The sequence below is a fragment of the Hypanus sabinus genome, chromosome 11 (assembly GCF_030144855.1).
Source record: "Hypanus sabinus isolate sHypSab1 chromosome 11, sHypSab1.hap1, whole genome shotgun sequence".
Classification (NCBI taxonomy): Eukaryota; Metazoa; Chordata; class Chondrichthyes; order Myliobatiformes; family Dasyatidae; genus Hypanus; species Hypanus sabinus.
Window position 1 is genome coordinate 80,380,685 of NC_082716.1, and position 25,764 is coordinate 80,406,448.

General features: G+C 39.4%; 1 protein-coding gene across 5 annotated transcripts in view; it reads right to left on the reverse strand.

The window, feature by feature from the left end:
- rgl1 (ral guanine nucleotide dissociation stimulator-like 1) overlaps nucleotides 1-25,764 on the reverse strand; it is a 166,150-nt gene that overhangs the window by 52,707 nt on the left and 87,679 nt on the right. For 2 of the 5 annotated variants that reach the window (XM_059984834.1, XM_059984831.1), the window contains exon 2: nucleotides 8,380-8,493. In XM_059984834.1, the coding sequence (XP_059840817.1) occupies nucleotides 8,380-8,493 (114 nt within the window). Of the gene's footprint in view, nucleotides 1-8,379; nucleotides 8,494-8,876; nucleotides 8,896-9,267; nucleotides 9,424-9,532; nucleotides 9,557-25,764 lie in introns of those variants that run through there. The other 3 variants (XM_059984835.1, XM_059984832.1, XM_059984836.1) reach the window with 3 other exon arrangements.

The window sequence follows — 25,764 nt, forward strand, 5'->3', positions numbered from 1 at the left end:
CAAAACTGAAACTCAAATGAAAATCGGATGTTCTGATTAGATACATGGTGATGAAGAAACTCACGCCTTTTCAAGTTGATTTGTCATTGTATTCTTGAAATCCAATATTAGAATGGTTCTACATTTCCTAAATTAACTGTAACTTTGAATGTATTAAAGCACTTTTAATGTGACTGCTTGGCCTTTTAAAACATCTGTTCAAAATATTTCTATCCCACTCTGACAACGTGCCAAGATTAACCACACGTCTGCCCCATGCACAAGTGCTGGGCACAGTAAGGACAGAATGCAGCAAGATTTACAGGACATCCAAATCAATGATATTTTATTTAAATTTATTTTTCCTTTATCCTTCACACTTTGTTAACAGTTGAGTCCTATTCAATTTTGCTTAAAGTCAATGGGGTCAGTGAACCCACATGGTTCCATTATTAAAATGATCTACAAGATGCAATCTTTTGGCAGACTCATTAACATCCATATATAAATGCAACAGAAATCCAGTAACTTTGTTGTAGACATTACCACGCTGAGTCAGTTAAATGTTTCAAACATTTATATGCACAGAAGCACCTTCGGGTACTTAGATCACAAGCTTGTGATTCTGGGCAACATTTCCTACTCATTTTAGAAAACAAGCTCCCTTTTCAAGCCGTCGAGAAAAAAAACATCCCCACTTAGGTCTTAATGAACTTCACAAGCATATTCTGATCTCAAAAGATTTTTTATTTTCAAAAATGTCTTAAAGCTTGTTAAATCACAAACTGATTGAGAAGACAAAAATTCCCAATAGTTTAGAAACAATTAAATTAATTCTTCAGAAACTTTGTCTGGACTTCAATACACAATTTTTAGCCAGGCAAGGGAACATATGTGGAAAGAGGAACAATTAACATTTCAGGACCAGTTGAGACAAAGGGTCCAAAACCTAAACGTTAAATACAGTGGACTCTGGTTACAGCAGCTCATATTTGGGACAAACTCATAAAGAACAAGAAAATTGCCAGGATTCTCTTCATTTATGCTGCTTTATTGGGGCAGTAGACTTGCCGAACAGGTTCTAACTAGCCAGTCGCGTGCAGTTGTGTGGTCATTAGACGCTACACCATGCTTAGAGGAACAGTTTTTAAAATAGTGGCATTTGCGTGTGCTTATGTTCAAAAAGCAGAGATCTTTGTCACAGATAATTGGCGAGAAATAAGCAATAAGACAATTTCAAACGGTTTTGCTCACTACAGATTCAAGCATTTAGGATTGGAGATGTCAGAAACAGACAGGAGTGAAAATGAAACTATTTCACTACATCAACATGTTAGGCACTATGAAGAATTTGAAGGTACCAACAATCATCTTGAATGTTCCAATGAAAATGAAGATTTGGTGGATGTAATCATCAATGATATTGTATGAAGGCAGTCCATCATCTGTACTAGGTGTCTACGCCGATTCATCCATGGAATTCATCCATTACAATCTCTGGATAAATTCCTCCGTCAATAACTATTACAAACTAATAGTTTCGTAGTACTGTAGTACTATTGGTCATGTTCTAATTTGTTCTGTGTTTCATTAAAAAGCACATTTTGTGGCTTAGTTTTTATTTGTACCTTTTTACTACTTTTTACTATTTCCATGAAACTTCTGCTAATTGTGCAGTTGTTTAATTGGGCCAAAATGCACTGGTCCTGATATGTGCCAGTTAACCAGAATCCATGTATTTCTCTTGCCACAGATTATTGTGCGATCTGAGAGATATTTCCATTACCAATTTTGTTTCAGATTTCCAACATCTGCATTTTTCCCCACTTCAGCCAATTGTATCCGGAAGCACAATTTCTGATCAGCTCATTATATGATTGGGCACTCAAAAATCTGTATATAACAGCACTCCAAAGAGTTTTGCTTAACGTTTTTATTATAACTTTGTTTGCACCCCCTCACTTTAAAATTTTATTTGAAGCAGCTACGTATGATTTTACCTCCATCAAATGTTTCAACAGTTTAGATCAGGGAAATCTAGGCAAATCTAATGCAACTACTTACTGTAACACCAAATCAGTCTACTCTCATTTACAGTGCTATAAGGAACAATTACCAACAAACTACTTTGATTTCACCAGCTTGGATAAAAACAATCCTTACAGTTTACCTGCCCAGTTTAGAACTGACCAAGGATTTGCCTCACTTACCTGGAGTATCACTGCTTTAAAGTACAGTTTTATGCAGCTGAGTGTGCTGCAGCAATCTCTGTTAACAGGAGTGGAACTTGGTTAATATCTTGCAAACAATTATCAGCACACATCCATGGCAAGATGTCACCAGTGAACCATGGCGAAGTGTTGTATGCTGCTTACAAAACGTCTAAACATACCTTCTTTGAATTACTCTCACTGAAATTTGTAGTCAATCATTTCCCTTTGAGCAAAAGACTGTTGAGCAGTCCTAATGAACTGCTAATTTCAGGATCTTCTGGAGGGCTTGTGGACTTAATTCTCAAGCATGCAGATACGACACCTTTGAGTGGACGAAGGTACATTGCCATGGCCGAAAGAGACGGAAGGGGGAAGCACCAAGGCAAGCTCAGATACAGAGGAATGAAACTCCCTCTACCCATCATGGACTTAAGGGCAATATTGCTGTTTCGGAACGAAATGAGGAATTGCTCTGTTCTGTGTTTCACAGACACTGCTCACTCCAGACACACTGGATGCATCGGTAAGACCCAAAGGCTTCTCAATACACAGGATGGACCAAAAGGCTGATTTGGATAAGGCATAAGTTGGGAGTCAGTGTTTCATAATAAGTTCTTTATGTTGCTCAGACATGGCAGTTTTGTTGTATTCTTGTTCACCTGACTTGGAATATCTAATGATTAAGTGCCGAATATTTTACTTACCAAGAGAGTTCTCCTCCGTGATCCTGACCACAGTTCACATGCAACTAAAAGCTAATGTTAATTAGAGGCAATCAAGATATTAAAAGCTGCCATCACCAAACAAGAAACCATGCACCTGATGCATTTCAATCAAGCTTGTTTGAAGAAATCTCTGACCGATTATCATCAGCATATAACCTGCAGCACCAAGTGTCCCAAAACATTAGACAATTGCTATACTACAATAAGGAATGTCTACCGTTCCATGTCCAGACCGTATTTCAAGAAATCTGATCCCTTGGTTGTCCTTCTTCAATCCATTTACATGCAGATGTTAAAGAACAAGGCTCTGGAGATAACGACAACAAACAGGTGGTTGCAGGAGGCACAGGGCAACTATGGGATTGCTTCGAGTCGGTGGACAGGGCAACCATGGTTGCCACAAATTTTATAAAAACTGTCATAGACAAGTGTAGCCCCACAAAATGATTCAGTCTTTCCCAACCAGAAGCCCGGGATGAACCATGAGATCCACTATCTGCTGAGCATCAGATCAGTGGCATTCAGGTCTGGTGCCCAAGTAAGATGCAAAGGCTCAGGTACAATCTCTGGAAAGTTGTTCCACATGCGAGGTGGCAATTCTGGGCCGAATTTGAATCACTGAAGGATGATCCACATTGGGGGCAGGGCTTGAATGCTATCACCTCTTACAAAGGGAAATGAAGCAACATAAGTGACAACAAGGCTTCACTCCCAGGTGAGCTCAAAGCCTTTTAATGCTTGCCTTGACCATCAAAGCATGGAGGAACTTTCATGAACTCCTACAGCCCCTGATGACGCAGTGACTTCTGTCTCGGAGGCCAAAGAGACAGCATCTTTCAGGAAGGTGAACCCCTGGAAATCATTCGGCCCAGATGGGGGTACCTGGCCAAGTACTGAAGAACTGTCTGATCAATTGGTTGGAGTATTCACCAATCATTTGAATCTCGTGCTTCGGCAACTTGAGGTACACACCTGCCAAAAAAGAATGTGGTAACCTGCCTCAATGACTACCCTCCGTTTGCTCTGTATGAAGTGCCTTGAGGGGTTGGCGATGAAACACATCAACTCCTGCCTGAGAAGTGACTTGGGCCCCGTCCAATTTTTCTACCGACACAACAGGTCCACAGCAGATGCTACTTCATTGGCTGATGAGTCAGCCCTGGAACGTCTGGACAGCAAAGATGCATACATCAGAATGCTCTTTATCGACTGCAGCTCAGCATTCAATACTACCATCTTCTCAAAACCACTCAGTAAGCTTCAATACCTCGGTCTCAATACTTCCTTGTGCGATTTGATCCTTGATTTCATCACTTGAAATCACAATGACCCCAGTCATTTCATATTAGCAACATCATCTCCTCGACAATCTCTATCTGCACAAGGCTGTGTGCTCTACTCACTTTATACTTATGTCTGTGAGGTTAACCAGCTCCAATGCAATATTTAAGTTTGCTGATGATACCACTGTAATTGGCCAAATCAAAGGCAGTGACAAATCAGCAAATAGGAGGGAGACTGAAAATCTGGCTGAGTTGTGACTCAATGTCACAGTGGCCCAGTCCATCATTGGTAAAGCCCTCCCAACCATTGAGCACGTCCACACAGCACGTTGTCATAGGAAAGTAGCATCCATTATCAGGGACCGCCACCACTCAGGTCATGTTCTCTTCTCGCAGCTGTCATCCAGGTGGTGGTACAGGAGCCTCAGGACTCACTTAACCAGGTTCAGGAACAGTTATTACCCCTCAGCCATCAGGTCTTTGAACCAGTGGAGATAACTTAACTTGCCCCATCACTGAACCATTCCCACAATATTGGACTCACTATCAAGGACTCTTCATCTCATGTTCTCGACATTTATTGCCCTACCAGGTGGATCTTTCACTGATTGTATTATGGTCATTGGATTTACTGAGTATATCCACAAGAAGATGAATATCAGTATATGATGACATATATGTACTTTGATAATGAACTTACTTTGAACTTTGACCCTACAACACATCATACATCTTATATTGGTAGAGTTAATAATTTAAATCTGACCAAATCAATGTTGACCTTTGATGAATTAATCATATCCTGAACATGCTTTATAAGTAACTTATATATTTCAAATCCGCCGAGAATCAGGCAGTCAGCCCAATGGACATTTTAACTGTTTGGCATTAACTACCTTTTGGACCCACATTCTGCATAGTCTTTCATTATCCTTTCAAAGGCTTCACTTTTGAACAACAACATAGCTATTATACAATCTGTTTTCTCTACAGTTGGCACAAGGTGTTATCCTATTAATGACAAATGCACAGAATTATGAGAATTCAGATAAATCCTTATAAACTGAACACCTTGATTGCTGTGTTGAAGGATTAGAACTTTATAGATTAAGACTTTAGCAGATTTAAGACAAAAGGCTAAGCTTCAGAATTAAAACTTCCTGGTTATGAATCATCAGGAATGTGACATACAAATACACCAAACCTACTTTTCAAGATTAGGGAAATAAGAAGGCATTTGTGAACTTGAAAACCACTGTTATGACTTGCATCGTCAGGAAAATGAAGTGAAGGACAAGAACAGAAGTGAAACATTGAATAACATCTAAAACAATCAGAATGACTGACTGCAGTCTACTAACAGGATAATAGACATTTTGGCATCTCCTAATAATTGCCAGCATCAAAGGTAAACCTAACCAGTTAAGCTGCAAACTATGTGCATTTTGAAGGAGGTCAATGGCATTGAAGGTGTATTCTTTGAAATATTTATGCATTACATTTATTAGAGCATGCTCTTCTCCAGTGCATTGTTACTAAAAGTATTCTATTTCGGGAGGGTAAGGGGAAGGACATCATTAATCCTTACAATGTAGGCTCAAACAGGTTTTAAAGAATGAAAATGGTTGGGAAAATAATCCAAAGGCTTTGAGGCCCACTTTACTGATATGTCAAGTAACTTCACTACCTTTAAAGGCATCCCCAGCTGCATTTTAAGTACAGCATTTATAGTAATGTAGTAAACTCTGTAACCAACTTATATGTGGAAAACTGCCATAAAGTCATTTGATAATAAACAAATCACATGATTTAGCATGTTGGCAAAGTCAAGAAAATTATCCTGATCCTTAAAATAGTTCCATGGGGTTTTTACATCCTGAGAACAGACAGTGGTTTAAAAGAAGTTCAAGAACAGGGATGGGAGTAATTTTTAAAAAGCAGGATGAATGACAATACTTCTGAGAATTTAACAGTCTGCACACTTCCTAACACAGGAAGACCAGTTAGATCAGCAGAGACAGAATAGCAGATCAACGTATTGTCCTACTCCTGTTTGAATTCACTTCCTGTCATGGATTAATGATAACTTTTGAACATTTATTTAAAAACTATTTTTATTAAAAATAAGCAGCAAGATTCTAGCTACCACCAGCTCTGTGCACAACTGCAGCACTTTTAGAACCACTTATTCTCTAAATCCCTCCCGTTCTTGCAAAGGGTCTGGACAAGAAAACAGAGCAAAAGGGACATCAAGGCAAATATGGCAGAGAACAATTGCCAAGTAGAGGATACACAACTTTAATGAAAACCAGAAAATTAGTGATGGAAGGAAAGATACAAAGGTTTGAGTCCAAGGAGAGAGACATAAGCAACTGATGGCATGGCTGGTTATGTTAGAGGGGGAGCAGAAAGAAGCAGGAGGCTGCATCGCAAGGAAGAACTATGAGGACTTTTAAGTTCAGTAAAAAGGAGATAGAGACGTTGTTAGATCAGATGAATTTACACAAAGAGACGGTCAATAATACATATATACAACCAGAGGTCAAGAAGTTAAGATACTGCACAGGAAAAAAGTTGGGAGATCAGGCAGAATTTGAGGGGCCGAACTAAAACAGGAAAGCAGGATGGTGGGCTGCTAGAAGTAGGCAGTTTGCAACTATGGGTCAACATAGGTGCTGAATTCAGTCGATGCTTAGAGCCAGGACAGTGCTTGGAGTTTCAAAATGTTGTTGAAGAAATAGGACTTGGACCAAGAAACCAAACTAAAAATAACTTGAGGATTCAGGTTCAGTAGAAATCGTTCAGGGAAACGATGGCATGAAGCAGGCACTTGGAACAGTGTAGATTTGGAAGTTGGACAGTTGCACGAATTTCAAGAACAATGGACGAGGTTGTAGAAGATAAAGTACAAAGACAGCAGAAGATATCATGGTCCTGTCAAGGATAACACATTACAGCATAGAATGACAGTCACAGTTTCCATTGATATTTCGACAAGAGGCACAGAAATCAGATTGCTGAAATTCAAACAGGGGAGACAACATAGATGGACATCAAGTACCAGTAACTGCAAGGGAGCTTAAAAGACATATCTTTGTTTTAAAATAGTAAAGGAGTCGAGGGTCTGATGAGGTAGAATCATCTGCTGCTTCAGCTCAGTCCTGGCTGAGTGGAGGAGCTGGGTAATCTGAAGCTTAGTGGGAATGGGGTTAAAGGATGAAGTACAGGTACGTGGACAAGATTAAGATGACCTGCACAATGCACCTTTGCAGTCCGAGATTCAACCCAAAGTCTAAATACTAGTTCTTGCTGAGGACACAGTAATAGAGCTGCTGCAAATACTGACATTCATATAAATCGGTAACAGGGAAGCCACACAGCATTAGTTTTTGAAGCAATAAATACAATTCAAAGCAAAAACAACAAAGCCTTATACTTATCCACTCACGATAACTTCCATGTACACTGCCCACCTATAAAAATCCAAAAATATTTGGTTCTGTTTGTGTGCAGTTTGAGTTTAAAATCTGCTTACTGTGCCATGCAAAGTTAAAATAGAACCCAATCAAGCTGATTCACAATGATTTCTGTAAACAGCTGGAGTGGAATCCCAGTAGAATATCTTCCCAACTGCAAATGGATGTTGCCAGATCAGCAAACTGCTTCAGTGGGAAAATCCCATGCAGAATTCAGGACCTTCAACAGCAGGTCAAGATTCTCAAAACAAACCCCAAACTCTACTCTGAGTGAACAACCCCCTGCTCATTTTGTCAACATAAACACCTCTATTTACATAAACAAGTGTTTGGTGGATGGGGATATGAACCATCCAAAAACATGTATTTCTGTGCAACAATCAATTAATTGCTTAATTACACACTGGGTTTGCTCCAAAGTAAATACACAAAATGATACTGTAATAAAAGTGACCAATGAGAGATGAGAATCTGTAAATTTTAAAATTTAACAATACTCATCATTCCAATTTCTCTTCCAGTCCCTCTGTCCCCACCTTTTTTTCATCTAGTTATGTATTCTTGATGTAATCAGATTGACAGTTCCTAACTAGTCTATAGCTATTCCAAGAATTATCCAGTTATACAAATACTAGTTGTGCAAGTTGAGCATGATTTTGAATTTGGCATTATTTGCAGCAGAGTAAAGTCTGAGGCCACTCACCCCCAGCCATCTTGCACCCTTGTTGGCTGCTTGCTGTATCTGGACCTTCTTCAAGGTAACATTGTAAACAGCTCCTTCCTCTATCTCTTCTCCCCAGTCTTGGATTGAATTGTGCTGTGGAAGATCAAAATGCAAAACAGTAAATCCTTCTGTTGAGGAATAATACAAAGCAAATGTTTAAAGAAAGTCCACAGAAGGGAAGGAACTACTGTGTGCTTGTTCAAAAAGAAACATCGTATGAAATATGTTCTAGCAATGCTCAAATGGCCATTAAATACATCAGGGACACATTCATTAGATCTGCAAGGAACAAAATCACGGTTTGATCTGGTAACCATTTAGTACAAATCCCATTCTCCACATTCACGATAGAGTACTTTCACAGTGACATTTAATAAATAAATGCTATTAGTATCAATGTATAAACTAGCTTCTAAACCACTTGATATTTTGCACATAGCACTGCTATTTATTCAATGCAAGACGTGTTTAATTACCATGAATCAAATCTTTATCATCTTTTTGATCAAGAGCTTGACAAGCTTGAGGGGTCGGTCATCATTCACATTTGATACTGCACAGTATCACACAGCAAGAGCAGCACTTTGCTTTGGAGTAAATATGCTGTAAATCCTTTGCTCCAATTTCCCCCATTCAATCAGTGATCACAGTATTTTATAAACAGGATTTTTTTTAAATGAAGAGGAAGCAAAATTGAATGGACTCAATAGCCAAGAAGACAAATCTATTAGTCAACGGAAAAGGCAATGCCATACTTTTCAATCACTGCATTACACCAAAGCCAACATATTCAGTGATAAAGAATACTCCTTCTGGCTTCTGTTCCCTCACCCCCACTGCTAAAAATCAAAGTACAGCCAACTGTACCATTTTAGGCTTCCAAGGTAACCGCATTCGTATTTTCCTCTTCATGATCCTGGCTCTTGGATTTAACCACTTTGAACTGAAGTTTTTGCAATCCTGTCACACACTTCACTAAGTTACGGCACTGCTTGGCTTTGGAACAAATCCATTTCTGGCAGAGTTTGCTGCAACTCCTCCCACTGTGTGATGCAAGGGTTTCCTGTTTGCCTGAGTTTAAACTTTTACTTCCAGAGTCTCTTTCAAGCCTCTCCACACAAAAAAATATTACCTCTGCCATGCAGCAGCACCTCTTGGCTTCATGCTTAAAACTTCAGAGGTCAAACCTGAGACCAGCTCCTTGTGCTGATGAGCAAAAGGAGTTTTGTCAGCCCCAGAACAAAGGGAAGGAGTGGTGAATGGGGGCGGGGGGGGGGGGGGGGGGGGGAAGAGTGGGTTTACAGGCAACATTATCTGGCTGTGTGGATTTGTATGAATAATTAAAACCAGCCCAATTCAATTGAGACATGTACACTGCAATTCAGTTGCCTATTAAAGAGAAGCACCCACAGACAGTAGAACAAACCTTCTAGCCAAACATACTGTGATCAAATGCAAAGCCATTCAAAAGATTAAAGTATCTCTCTATTCACTCTCCAATTTGCTCCAAGTTTCACAAGCAGAAGTGCCACTGATAATGATGCCACTGAACTCTGGGGATGAAGTCGAGAAAAGTTCTGGTTTTTTTTGGTGGTACAGAAAGGTGGGGGCGGGTTACAACATTTTATATAAAAAACTCTTCAACTCCTTCTGTAGCATGGGCGAGAGAAAGCAGAACATTTGCACAATACTTGAAAGAGAAGATTAGGGAAATTTTCACAGTAGAATAAATATTTGCAATTGGAACGCAACAAAAGAACTCATTCTAGTAGCAAGTTTTGCTTTAAAATGCAATGTCCTGCATTATTACAGCAAAAACAACAATCCAGAACTGGGGCTGGTTGGGAGTAATAGAAATGGCAGTGATTAATCATTAAAATTTCTTATTTGTTGACACACCTCCCAGTAGGCTCATCGAATGCAGATGGATTTTCAAAGTAATTTATTAACGTGCAAAATCCAGTTAGTGTAGTTCCAATACACATACTTGATTACTTAAGCCAATTTGGAAAGAAGACAGACCAAAATCTGGAATTTGTCACAATAATTAGCAAACTGATTTTCATGCATGTGTTTTAGGGTAATTAAAATTTTTACTGATTCCTTTCAAGGTTTTGAAGTATAAAAACTGTACAAATACAGATTACTGAAATAGTTACCAATCCTTTCTTAGCACTCAGACTCTTCAAGCAGTGTACAATGATTATTAAACAATGCCATATTTCCATGGAAACACAAGACAATCTGTATTCATCCCAAACACAGCGACATTGAGACGTGCAGTACTGTCTTTCATGGAAGACAAGACAGATGTGAAGACAGACATTTGATATATTGTCCTCACTTCTTTGCTTAAGAATGGAGATAATAAAATACACACAATGGACAGTTTTCAGGTCTTACTCAAAATGCAGTGAACATAAAGCAAAACATGTTTCTATTTGGCTCCAAGCCCTATTAATTTGCATTTATCATATAAAAGTTTCTGCCAGTTCTACTTTAAAGCTGTTTGCTGCAAAGATATATGGACAGAAAGGAACAAAGTCAAATTTCTCATGTTAACCATAATAAAGTTACACCATTTTTTTCACAGAACACAACTGTCAGTGTTGTTTGGCATTTGGAAGTTTACAAAACAAACTCTGTTTTCAACAGTCACAAGTGCTGGTTGAGACTAGCCATTTAAAACATATGATAATCATGCTCAGTTTTCTGTTTTCAAGCAAACTTTCAAAAATAAAAACATAACATTTCCATTTGAAAATTTGGAGTGACAAGCTGCAATGTTAAAATAAACAGCCTTAGAATGATAAAGCTCAATGAATGGTTAATTATGAGCTTTAGAGAATTAAAAACAAGAAAGTCTGCAGATGCTCAAAATTCAAAGTGACACTCACAAAATGCTAGAGGAACTCAGCAGGTCAGGCAGCATCTCTGGAAATGAATAAACAGTCCACATTTCAGCCTGAGACCCTTCTTCAAAACTGAGAAGGAAGGAGGAAGATACCGGAATAAAAAGGAGCGGGAAGGGAAGGAGAACTAGCTAGAAGGTGATAGGTGAAGTCAGGTGAATGGCAAAGGTCAAGGGCTGGAGAAGAAGGAATCTAATTAGGAAGCCATGTGGCACAAGAGGGCTGTGAAGACGAGCTCCAAGGAAGGAAGGATGTGTGGCTGTGGTAGTGGGTCTGGTTGAGTTCATGGGCAAAGAGCTGAAGAGCAGCAGAGATCACCGAGCGGGAGCAGGTGAACTCGTTCAAAGTTCAACATTTATTATCAGTGTACATACATGTCACCACATACAACCCCGAGATTCTTTTTCCTTCAAGCATACTCAAATCTATGGACCAGTAACTGTAAACAGGATCAATAAACAAACTGTGTAAATATAAATAAATAACTCATGTTGAAGAGAACATTTAAACCTCTTCAGGGTAGGCAACCCTTGAAGAGACTTTGCAGTGGAGGAGTCAATCATGAACATGAGAAATTCTGCAGTTGCTGGAAATCCTGAGCAACACAAAGTGAGGGAGAAACTCAGCAGGCCAGGCAGCATCTATGGAAATAAATAGTCTACATTTTGTGTGTGTTGCATTAGAGAATAAAGTCTTTTAAACCAAATTATCAGATTTTTGATATGTTATTAACTCCAGCATTTCTTTGAAAGAAAATGCTTTTTTTTTTGGTGTTGGATTATGGCCAAAGGTCAATTTCACAAGGTCCATATTCTGGCTTTATTTTCCAGCTACCACAGACAAAATCCAATATAATCACTGCCCCTCCCCACATCTATATCTTGTTCATATCCATCAGGCCTCTGAGCCATCCACACTTTCGTGGAAGAATGCATGAACTTCCTAGCTCAATCGGCACATGCCCTACTCTGATCCAACTCTGCTTTTACTGCAGTGTCTTCACCTTCCAACACACAAACAGTGGCAAGGCCATATAATTGCCAGTTCTTGCTGAATTGGCACATTCTCCTACATGAAACTATTTAATGTTACAGCCCAGATAATTGGCACTGTACTCTACAATATTTAATTTATGCACTTACTTTGCTTATCTACACACAATTCATTTGTAGTTCCTTACTTTCCTAAGTTAATGTATGCTATCTGTGCTATTGTGCTTTACACCCTGGTCTGGAGAAACAGCTTGTTTGGTATACATGTATATAGTTAAATAACAATAAATCTAACTTTCTGTAAAATCCCAATTCTTTTCCTGGAAAAATGGCACTCCTTGTCCTTTTCTATGTGATTTCCCATTTCCTCCCATTTCTTCTGAAAACTCCCTGGTGCGAAAAGCTCCCAACTTTCTAGCTATCTTTCTAGATATTTCATTGTTGAGTTAAACAAGATTTTTCTTACTGGAGGCAACATCTCCCACAGACTTTGTTCTTCCTACTCCTGCTCTTATGCTCCAAGTATCTTGAGGACTTTTCTTGGAACTTTAATTAGATTCTGCACACTAACACCTCAGCACAATCTACAACTTCCTTTAATCCTAATGTTGAATGTAAACTAATGCTTACATCAGTGTTCCATGCAGTTCTTGCACTTTATTGGAACAAGATAAAACTCTCAATTGTAGTTTCGGTCCAGGTCCCATTCAACCAGTATTAGTTCATTGGTGATATAGGATTCCGGGACAGAACGAACAAGAACAACAAAACAAAATTGTGCTGAGAAAGTCAGCAGGTCATCTGGAAAGAAAAATTTTGTTCTTTTGGATCTCTGATCCTTATCAGATCTGGGAAAAAGAGATTTCTAGCTTGTTTTCAGTAGGAGATAAGATTGGGATGGGGGGTGGGGTGGGGTGAGGGTGAGGGAATGTGTAGAACAAAGGGAGAGCTTGAAGCAAGAGGAACTGTAATGGCTCTTTGTGGATAGTTATCAGTACATCAGACATTTATGGCTGCTTAATGAGCAGCTAATGGTAAAATGATGGAACTCACCCAGTTGGATCAAAATAAATAGAAAATGATGGAAAAATTAAGCATCTTTGGAAAGAAAAGTGTTAACATTTCAGCTGAGAGTAAAAACAAATGCATTAAGCATAGCACAGTCCAGCAGAGGAAGAGGCCACCATGACATTATACCGAGTACATATTACCTCATTAAACTAACCCCTTTTGCATACACAAAACCCGTATCTTTCCATTCTTTACACATTTCCGGTCAAGACGGTGGCAGAGAACAATGATTCCACAGGCAAAATGTTCCAGATAGCAAAACTTTCCAATTATTTCACTTTTTCCACAGCTTCTGCATATTTGTGTTACAGAAACCGTTGGAGCCCATGAAGTACAGTTTGAATCTTGACCTGTGTCCAGAAAGCTGTCTCGTGGAGATCAGAGAGAGGGGGCTGAAAAGTTCCGAGAACACAAACTGACCCGTGGAAAAGATCATAAATGACTCTCACTTGAAGCGGAGAGGAAGAGTGAAGCATCACAGTGAAGGCGTTGTGTTTCCTTTTCTGATTTGCATTTTTATTTTCATTAACAACCACGTTACCGCTGGTGCAACAGCTTTCTATATCCAACCTACTATAATTTCTTCTAAAAACGCTTCTATTCCCATCATGCTCCAAGTTAATGCAGAAATTCAATGAGACTCTAGTTTTTATTTCTGTCCTTTTCAAATGATGATTCACCCAGCTGTAAACTCTTGCCTATAGATGATGGCTAATCAACTTGTCAACTTCTAGGGTGAGACGAGTGAATCACTGCTTCAATGCAGCTAAGTCTACTCCAAAAAAAATCAACCACAATTTTCAGAATGTGTCAAGATATGAGTGCACTTAAAAATTCCTCACCTCTGAAAATTGACTAGACATTATTCTTTTCATGTGCCAACAGCCTTTACAAGCCCCAGAAAACTTTCCCGATTCTGTGAATAATTTTCTGCTTAAAGTACATCTGCTGTGCCAGTTATAATATTTGCTCATTCCCACTAAGCTAGGTGTGTTATTATTATTCTGGAATCAAGTGAACTGCAGGCAAAGTTCATATATGGCACCACATACAACCCGGAGATTCATTTTCTTGCAGGCATACTCAATAAATCCATCGCAGAATAATCACCATAACAGAATCAATGAAAGATCACACCAAGCAGAATGATCAGGTTGCAAAAGACAACAAAATATGCAAATACAAAAGAAAAAATAAAGAAATAATAAAAATAAATAAATAAGCATTGAATATCAAGAACATAAGATGAAGAGTCCTTACTTAGACCCAAAAATTAGAAAACATTGAATAATAATGGCTTAGAATAAGCTCAATGGTACTTTGGATTTTTCACATACTGTATTAACCATGTTTAACCATTGATTCCTTAAGGTTGTAATAGCTGGGGGTGATAGTGGGGACAAGCTCCCACTACTTATTAAATGCTCCCAATGGATGTGTATCTTGATGACCAAATCCAGCTCCTGGCCTTCACGTACAGTTTAGTTACTAAACCCAGCAGAACTGTTAATACTGACAGGAGAACGGGCAAAGGTGGGTTACTGGCACCATAAAACCAGTTGCTGCAGGCACACGGAGCTCATCAGCTGTAGTTGGCAGCTCATCTAGAAGAAAAACTCTGATCCGGAGCTGGAGTCCATAAGGCAGTCTAACATTGAGTTCAACGCTGATTGGCTATCTTAGTCTCAGCTGTTCCATGGATTTATAAGATGCATGGAGAGGGGGCGCCTACTACATGAGCAACAGCTTTCTTTCCGTATCACACTGTCCTGGCTTGTGTATTACGTAGACAGCTGGATGCAACAACCATGGCTGACTCCCACCAATGGAGGGCCTCTCTAACTACTGTGATGAAACAAGGCAAAGCTTGTATTCATTTGGCATCTTTTACTAGTGCAAAACTTCCTGAGGCAACATACTCAAACAGGTAATTTATGCCCAAAGTGCAATCAGTATTTTACCACAGAAATTTAACAGCAAATTTGGACTAAAACATCTGACTAAAGGTCAGCCATTTTGTTGGTTGATAAAGAAAGGCAAGCAATGTTCAGATATGTAATTTTTTTCCCCACCAATATCTTTTGCATCGATACATGTTTCATGGCTAAAAGTTACAATAAGGACATCAGTTTGCGTCAGGTAATGTTGCTAAATTTTTGACCTATTCAGATTCCTAAGACTGTAGGGCTGTTGAACAAGGTAATACATTTGATAAGTTTAAGCCAAATTATGAGACATTCAATAACATAAAAGGAGATGAGAAATATGAAGTTCTATGACAGAGTTCTATGAAGTTCTATCCTTTTCAACAAAAATAGCACAGGAAAACTGTGTGAATGGAAGAACAACCCACCAGCACAAATTTTAGAAAACAAAGGAGGGAAGTCAAAAGCTTTATAACTCAGTACATGAAAGCCAATAAAAATATAGTTAAAATGGACATGGGCTTAGCAGGAAACATTTACCTCACTTATATCAAACTAAAGTTTGCTACTAATCACAGTTCATTAATAAATCAAGCAGACATATCCTTTCAAATGGAGCAGGGAGTGCACAGAGGTTGACATCATCACTGAAACTCAGTCAGCATTGTCTCCTTTTTCTTAGAAACAATGAGTTCGACTTCCAAGCTGGCAACCACAAGAGTAGCTACTGATGCATTTCCTCGTGAGTTCAGGGTTGCTTTTGAATGTCACCACAAGGCTGGAATCACCTGGATGTGCCGTTGGCCTCCTAGAGCAGAGGATGCACATCCAAGTTCTGGCTGCAACTTCCTCAGGCTGGGCCAATGTTAAAGGTCATTAACATTGACCAAAAATAGCAACAATCACAGAGCAGCTAGCAATTGGCATGGCTAATAAACAATGATTGAACACAGGCAACATTCATCTTATTATTTCAGGATATTATTTAGAGTTCTGACAGGTGCATATCCAAGTTTACAAAGGCATCCTGCTGTTAATTGGCTACTCCTGCATCCATATTTTTGCATAATCTTCACAGTTTCATTCAACGTTTATATAAAAAGACATTAATTTCTAAGCTGTGGAAAACCAGAGTTAAAACATTCCATTTACTGCACTGGCCAATAACATATACAAACCACAGTGGGCCTAAGATGCAAGTCCTGTGATCAATGAAAAACACTTTGATGACCAAAAATGCACAACATTTTTTCCCCCAAATAGCAAATGTTAAAATAAGTGACCTGGCTACAGGAAGCCTCTTGTACAATATTTTATCATGCTACGTGTTGTGTTCTTTATACGTACTGTGGGTTACTCATAAAGAAAGGTATTCTGGAAGAACATAACTAGAACTTTTATTTAACCTCAAACAGTAACCACATTTAACACTGCCACCCTTGTAGATAATTCTGTCATTTCTGAGCATGCTCCGAACTCTATCCAATCATGTTCTGACACGTGACACGTGATATCACCGCATCTTCCTTTCCTTATAAAGAAAAACAATTAGCAACATTAATCAAAACAAATGCACAATTTAACATGGCTCTCTGGGGGTTTATGGACACGAGTAGACCTTCTAAGTGGTTCACACAGTTCTTGTGTTTCGTTGTTATTTTCATGTTTCATCTGGTCTGTGTCAGTTAACTGAAACTCTGAAGTTGGCTCTTTCCTGAGGTCTTTGCGAAGAAATCGCAATTCATTCATTAGCTGTGTAATCTCTTTTTTATGCTGAGACTTCATCATTTCAATAAAACCTCAATTCCTTCACTTGTGCTTTCACTTCAATTGGATCCTGATTCTTGTCACTCTTTGGCTTCAGATCAGTATCATACTGTACTTGCAAGTTTGTTTTCTGTCCTCCTGCAGGGGTGAGATTGTGATGGACTGCATGGCCCATTGATGCTTGTGCGTTACTTCCAGAGAGCAAAATTGCATCTCCTGGTTTTGATGGCAAAGCTTTGTCAGATGCTGGTAACAAAGGGATGGGTCTGGGATCTTTCTTTATGACTTTTTTTACTTTTGTCGTGTTGGAATCAAATTCTTTTCTCTCTCTCTTTCTCTTTCATCATGTCACTGTATTCTGACTAGGTGTCACTGTCCAGGACTAAGACCCTTTTCACCAAATTCAGTCTCTCACAGGCAGATAAACCCATTATTGACTGTACATTCCTTGGCACTACCACAAATGAAAGCGTGTGCTCAATACTTTTGCCACACATGTTCCTTTAACTGGAATGTCTGCACCTGAATACCCAGTCACTTTTATATTTGTCTGATGTAACTTTGGTCTCGGCTTTAATGCATTAAACTCAGATTCTGTAAGAACATTTACTTGTGCTCCAGTATCCAATTTAAACAGAATAATGTTTTGGTTTACTTGCGATGGAATAGTCCAGTCATTCTTAATTTGTTTGTTTTCACTAAGCACATCTATATAAAACTCCTCACGTTCATTTTCAAGCACTGCTCTTACCACAGTGATTGCACATTTTTCCATATGCAGGACACTTTTTAGGTCAGTGCTCCCACCCACAGCGATCACAAAGTTTTTTCTTTCAAACGACATCTTGCTCTCTGTCGGTTCCGTTGCCGATTTACTATTTTTTCTAACATGTTCACACTTTTCCACAGCGTCTACGCAGCTGTCAATAAAAAGCTCTTGAATTATTCTATGTTTAGGCTGTGACGTCACTGATTCTGAAGCTTTGCAGAGAATCAAAGCTTTTCCAAATTTACGTCTGTTTGTCTTAAGAGTCTCTCTCAGACCATTATCCAGAATGCCGCAAACAATTCTGTCTTTAACGAGAGAGTCCATCAGTTCTGCAAACTTGCATGTTTTACTGTGGTTTCTCAACTCAGTAACAAATCGATCAAAAGTTTGACCAGCTCTCTGCAGACAGGTAAAGAATTTGTACCATTCATATGTCACATTGCGCTTTGGTATACAAAATGCTACAAATTTGTCTATTATTGATTTTAGATTCAAATTATCTCCATTTTCAAAAGTAAAATGGTTATATACTCAATTGTGTCAACACCAGTCACGTGGAGAATGGCAGCTTGCGTTATATTTCTGTTTTATTATCTGCTCCGATCACTGATAAGTAAATTGCAAAATGCTGTTGAAATCTTTTCCAGTTTTCAGCTACATTTCCAGTCAGCTCAAGTGAAGATGGGGGCTGCAAAACTTCCATTTTTAAAGCTGTTAGCAAACAACGAAAAAGTTTGTGCTCTTTTTTTTCTGATTATCTTTGCTTCTCCCATGTTAGTGAAACATATTATTCTTCCAGACTGACTTCTGACACCATGTTGTGTTCTTTATACATACCGTGGGTTACTCATAAAGAAACGTATTCTGGATGACCATAACTAGAACTTTTATTTAACACTGCCACGCTTCTAGATCATTGTCATTTCTGTGCATGCTCCGAACTCTGTCTAATCACGTTCTGACAAGTGACACGTGATATCACCACACCATGTTCCTAGTTAATCCTTAAAATTTACCTTGCATAGCAATGAATGCAATTCCAAGAGAACATCATGTTTGGAAGGCTCCAAGAGAGGTCATGAAAGCAAGGCTGCCCAAACAAAGTGAAGATGATCAGAACTGAATTCAAAATTGAGAAAGCTGCAAGACAGCAAGCAAAATAATGGAAAGGCAAAAAAGTCAAAAGTTTTGATAGTAACAATGTTCAAGTACAATCACACAATACGGATTTTTAAACTTTGGTTTACAAGTGTGAGATCTTAAGCAGCATTTTCTCAAATTATTCAGTTGGTGTAAGGAGGAGAAAATAATTTAAGGATTAGCTTTGAGGCGAGAATGTTGAACAGCTCTGATCTAATTAATAAGAAAAATATTCTCGCAACTGGTATTGGTTATGTTAAAAAAATGCAGACAGACTGCCTTGCTCTCATAAAATAGCAGTTCACTTAATAAATGAGTATTGACTTGGCAACAGTATCTACTCTTCACCACTGACAACATTAGAATGTTGCAAAGGAAGTGTCATCTGGAAAAAGATATCAACTGATTGGAAAAAAATCATGTGCTCTAAGGAAAACATCCAGTTTCACCACCTCCCAAACATGCTGTTTAAATATTTAAATCCTATTGATCAAATAAACTCCAGACCACACATGCAGGATGACCAACAACTCATTAAAGCCAAAGAATGGGTGTGCAGTTTATATTAACCATTCCTTTGCTGAATATTAACCAAGTTTTATTTCCAGATCTGCTGCCTGCTTTGGATACTTGGGCAGCTGGAATAGGTTGCCTCCCAGGGATAACAAATCGTGCAAGCGCTCTTGGAATTGATGGACAATTGTTACTATTCCAGAATGTTCTAGGTGAGGCAAAATACAGAAGAGTCAATTGACATCTATTTATGTCCATTGCTTGTGACACACCCAAACCAGAACCTAAATTCAAAATTGTCAGCTTTTAATTTTGTAAATCATCCAAGTGTCTATGGTCTGACTTCATAATACATGGTCAAAATTCAGCAAATGTACCAACCACAGCAATTTGAAATAGTTAAGCAGCAGTCCACACTGTAAAGAGGGGAACTGGCTATTGTTTGACAGCAACTTGCATTTTCGAGGTATTGGCACCAGTTGTGGCATTTCGCATCTCACTGCACAGATCCAACATACTCCAGATCCTGTGGACTTCAATAGCCAACACTAATGTTTACCTTTATCAACAAATTACTCAAGATAGAAAATGCCTTTAAATACTCACACCTTCTTCCCATGCAAAATATTTTTAAAATGGCAGCCAGGATGTTTATTCCTGTTTCTCCACCATTGCTGTCTAGCAGAGTCAATCAGACATGGGAAGCTTATTTTATTGCTTCAATACTTCTATTTTAAAAAGAGCACACCAGAGCCAAATGTGCTCATACATTGTAGGATCAGCAAATCATACACTGTATTGCATAACTTTAAAAAAATGGCAGTCTTATATTAAAAAAATTAAGCAGTTTAAATTGATTCACAGAATCTTGTTGTTTCACAGCAAGGAATCAACATTAAAGCAAGACTTTTTTTTAAAGTTCAAAGTTATGTTGATGTTGTCTGCTCTCCCAATTTGAAGGCTACAAACTTATTAGTTATTTTTTCTGCCAAGAATCTGACATCTGTGGAAAAACAAAAATAAAGCAATCCACATGAATTGCTCATCATGGCTCCACAGGGAACAGTGTTCTGTACTCTGTGGGTTGGGTTCTAAGCAGAGACAACACCAGAAGAACGTTGACTCCATTTAGACGTTGAATTGCAAGTCAGCCAAATAAAAGAATGAACACAAGCCATCCTTTAGGGCAGTGATGTCAAACTCAAGGCTTGCGGGCCATATCCGGCCCGGCGTACAATTATATCCGGCCCGCGAGATCATTTTAGATAGATCTATTATTTTAATTATTAATGGCCCGGCGATATGAAGCCTATGATTGTAAGTTAATACCAATCATAAAAATAATGCTTGCTCAGCAGTCTTCTTCATAAGAAACGGAATTTGTGAAGTGAAACACTTTGTAGTTATAGCAGAGACCGAGACACATGAGAACAGGCTGAAAAAACGGAGGCAATGAAAGCTGCGTTCGCACGCGCCCGACTGATCCAGCCCGCATGAAGCTGCATTTTGCCCAATCTGGCCTGTGACCTAAAATGAGTTTGACAACCCTGCTTTAGGGGATATCTACATTCAACACGGTGCTTCCATTCTCTAAATGGAAACAAGGTAGGGATGGGGTTTCTCAATGATGTACAAAGTACTGCAGCCTTTATAAGTTAAACTAGTTGTCATCACTCAATATTTTATTCCAGAGAAATACCTTGCTCCAGACTCCTTTCCTTCCCCCACCCCCGAACTCCAGAAAACATACACTGGTCCAGATTTTAGCAAATCAGGTTTCATACTCTCTCCTGTGCATTACTTACTTAATCTGAATCCTGATCTTGCCACCCAGGAACATTCTGGGGCTGAGCAGCAAGCACTTCAGTAAAAGGAATAAAGGCAGAGAATATTTTCTAAATGGAGAGCAAATTCTGAAATCTGATGTGCAAAGGGATTTTGGAGTCTTCATGCAGGATTACCTAAAGGTCAACTTTCAAGTTAAGTTGGTGGTGAGGAAGGCAAATTCAACGTTAGCATTCATTTCAAGAAGACTATTATATAAAAGCAAAGATGTAAAGTTGAGGCTTTATAAGGCTCTAGTTAGACTGCACTTGAATGTTGTGAGCAGTTTTGAGCCTCTTATCTAAGAAAGGATGTGCTGGCGTTGGAGAGGATCCAGAGAAAGCTCACAAGAGTGATCTTGGGAATAAAAGGGTGTATGTATGAGGTATGTTTGATGGCCCTGGGCCTTTACTCACTGGAGTTTAATACAATCAGTGGTGGGGGGGGGGGGGGGATATCTCATTGAGACCTATTGAATTTTGTAAGGCCCAGATAGAGTGGATGTGGAGAGGGCATTTCCTATTGTGGGAGAGTCTAGGACTAAAGTGCACAGTTTCAGAATACAAGCATGTCCCTTTAGTACAGAGATGATGAGGAATTTCTTTAGCCAGAGGGTGGTGAATCTGTGGAATTCATTGTCACAGATGGCTGTGGAGATTGTTATTGGGTATATTTAAAATGGTTGTCGATAGGTTCTTGATCTGTGAGCGAGAAGGCAGGAGAAGGCTAATAAATCAGCCATGATCACGGCATGCTTGGTGGGCCAAATGGCCTAATTCTGCTTCTGTGTCTTATGATTTTATGTGGAGAATAGGCCTTAACTAATGCAAGGAAAGTGGACTGGGAGGGCCTGGAGCAGTGATGCCCGCAACAGGCATTGCTGCTGTCTCAGTACTTCAGCAACCCAGGGCTCCCTCTATACTAGCAGAAAATATGAGAACACTCCTCCGGAGATCCTGGCCAGGCTACAGCCACACAACAAGGTCTTGGGTCATCTTGCCATATTGCCAAACGTCCTTGAGATTGCAGGTATTTATACAACCACAAAATGAAAAACAAAACTACTTAAACTGGAGTTAGAAGATTAACATGATTCTCCACCTTTAAAATAAGATCATGAGGGTTTGGATAATGAACTCTTGTATCAATTTGCTTTCTAATAAATGAACAGATTAGAAATAACTTTCTCTTGCCATGCACTTGCCAAGTTTCCAGATGTGGAGTGCAGCTGGGCCACTCCCAGAGGGACTGGCACCTGTGCAGGAACTCCAAAACACAAAGACACCTCCAATGGGCAACTGTCATTCTTCATTGAGGAACTGCTGCAAATTTCAGTAAAGTCCAGACTACTGATTGCTTCTTTTTTTTATTGAATCATGTGGGGCCAATCTGCTTGCACAATAAAAGTGAACTCTGCTCATGTATTAGTTTTCTAAACTAGATCTTCTTCCATACTGCATAGCTGGCAACAATGTCAAATGAACCCTTGTTTCTCGTCAATAAGTGGACCGAGGGAGAATTCACTCTGCACAGCTGGTGAACGTGGATGGAGAGGTGCCAAGAACCGTGCAGTGGTTTGTGAAACAGGTGCTGCAACAATTCTCAGGCCACTAAGAAGTCTTAAGTACAGCTTTGCAATTTGGATAGTGTTTCTATGACACTGAAGATTAAATATTGTTTAATATAATTGCCAGTAACAAATGTAAAGGAGAACAAAATAATTGTTACTCTGTATCCAACACAGCACACAAAAGAAAACACAAGATAAAGAATGGAAGTGGTTGTAGAGGGTTGCTTCTCTGACTGGAGCCCTGTCACTAGTGGTGTGCAGCAGGAATCCTTGCGACTACAACTAGAAGTCATCTGTTATGGGTGAAAGGTGAAAAGTTGAAGGGGAACATGAGGGGGATCTTCTTCACTCAGGAGGGTGGCGAGAGTGTGGAACGAGCTTCCATTGCAAATGGTGGAGGCAGAGTCTATTTCAACGTTTAAGAGAAATTTGGATGGGTACATGAATGAGAGGGGTATGGAGGGCTTTGGTCTGGATGCAGGTTGATGGGAGTAGGCAGATTAATGGTTCGGCACAGACTAAATGGGCCGAAGGGCCTTTTTCTGTACTGTCGTGTTCCATGACTCTATGACTTTCAGAGGAAGAAGAATGACGAGGGAAAAAGACAAGGACAGATTGTACTATAACCTTATGTTATATACTGTTCTAGCAGCTGCATTGTACATTGAGAATAGATCAAGATTTCACCATTGTTTAATGTCATTTCTGGTACACAAGTGTAAAAGGCGAATGAAATCATTGATACTCCAGCTCTGATGCAGAACATAATAAATGCACAATAAGATAAAGAACACAATAATTAAAACAATAAAAATAAATACATAAGATAGCTTAATGTACATATGTTGATTGACTGTATGTCCACAAAGTGACGCTAGGCTCAGGGGTGTCTGTACAGCAAGTGACTGACAGGAAATAATAAAGTAGAGGTGCTGGGGGCTGTGGGTGGAAGTATTCATCAGCCATACTGCTTGGGGAAAGTAACTGTTCTTAAGTCTGAAGGTGCTAGTGTGGATGATACGTAGCCTCCTTGCTGTTGGGAGTGGGATAAATAGTCAATGAGCAGGGTGAGTGAGATCCTTCATGATATTATTGGCCCTTTACCAGAACCTTTCTCAAAAACATCTCAAAACTAAAAGATAGATAGGAGGTACAGATGATTGAACTTGTTGAACCATTACCTGGCTATGGACGTTTTCACAAGTTCATGTTAATGTAAGGACCCACTTAGTACATTTAGCCATCAGAAAGCACATTGGGGTCAAGCATCGAGGACCCATGCTTCTTTCCAGCAAGGAATAAAATCTTCTGGTTTTGTTTGGATTATCTACTTCAGCTGAACTTGTATACAATATGTGAGCCAGCAAGCTTGACACAAGCAAAGAAAAAGTTTCATGAAAACAAGTCACAATAGCACATTTTCACTGGAAAATTAACACTTTGCATAGGAAGATCCACATTTATTTATCGCACGTCCATTGAAACACAGGGTGATGTGTCATTTGTGATAACAACCTGTGGGTATGGTGGCGGCAGCCTGCAAGTGTCACCATACTTTCCTGTGCCAGTATAGCATGCCCACAATGCTCAGCAGAACACAGAACAAGTGTCAAAAGCAACAGCAAAACAAGTACTGTTCCTCTCTCTCACACATCCACACAGTCCTCCGACCTCAGGACAGGGAATCTTCAGCCTCCAGTGGACTTGGAAATGTTGGGCTTTGACTTCCCCAGCAGACACAGTCTCAGGCTCTAGCCAAGGGGCCTTGACCTCTAGACCTTCAATTTAGCCCTCAAGCTTCAATCCTTGGCATTGTCCTCAGGACCCACCGATAACTAAACACTGGGCACTGATCTCTGGTATCACTGATTTCGCATACCTCCGGGCTCACCAGACCTTATTCTTCCTGTCCACATGAAACTCTGAGCCTGGAACCTGTAAACAATTCACTGACCCTGTTGGGGATGGGGGGGGGGGGGGGTGCGGAGGAGCTCACTAGCCTTTGTCCATGTTGGTCCGCCGGTCCGATATCTGACAACGGATATCCCATGTCCATGTCACAGGCCTTCAAATTCAGAGCAGAGGCCTGTACTCTAACTCCTCGACATCTCTGTCCCTCGATCCTAACCTGATCCCCAACTCCCCTCTCTGTTTCCAAACTCATCTCTGCAAATCTAAAACCAACTGAGCCACAACCTCAACAAAGACCACAACTCAGCGATCTTGACAAAGATCCTTAACATCTTAAAATCTAATGCAGCTTGACTTACAATGGGAATTTTAAAAAAAAATTTCAATCTACCCAGATGAAAAGCATTCTTTCAAAAATTTAGATTGTCTGCTTGGAAGCAAAACACTGGGTTCTTGCATGAACAAGAAGTAGAATGACTCAAAAAATTCAGCCGTCTGGTACAGACAACAAACAGTGGCAATAGACTTGTTCTCTACTGTGCATGACAGATCTGGAATTCAACACCTGGGGAGCTGTCAGCAATAAACACTGTCCCTCCACATCACTTGTTCATGTCTGGACATGTTACTGATTACACCATTCTCACTACCATCCACTTGTGTTTAAACATTACATCCCCATTTGTTCTATTACACTGTGCCAAGAGAATGAAACAGTGAAAACCATAATTCCTACCCTAATTTTGCTTTTAATTTAGAGACTAACTCAGAATGATGGTAGTCTGAATGCATTAACATGTTCAAGATCTAGTATATTTAACAATAGAAATCAAATTTGCTTCTAACTACATACAAGGTTAAACATAACACCTGTATACAAATAACCTAAAGAGAAACCTATCAACTGTGGCATTACCTTAGACACGACTGCATAACATAGTATTCCAATGAGTCAACACAATAAAACCTG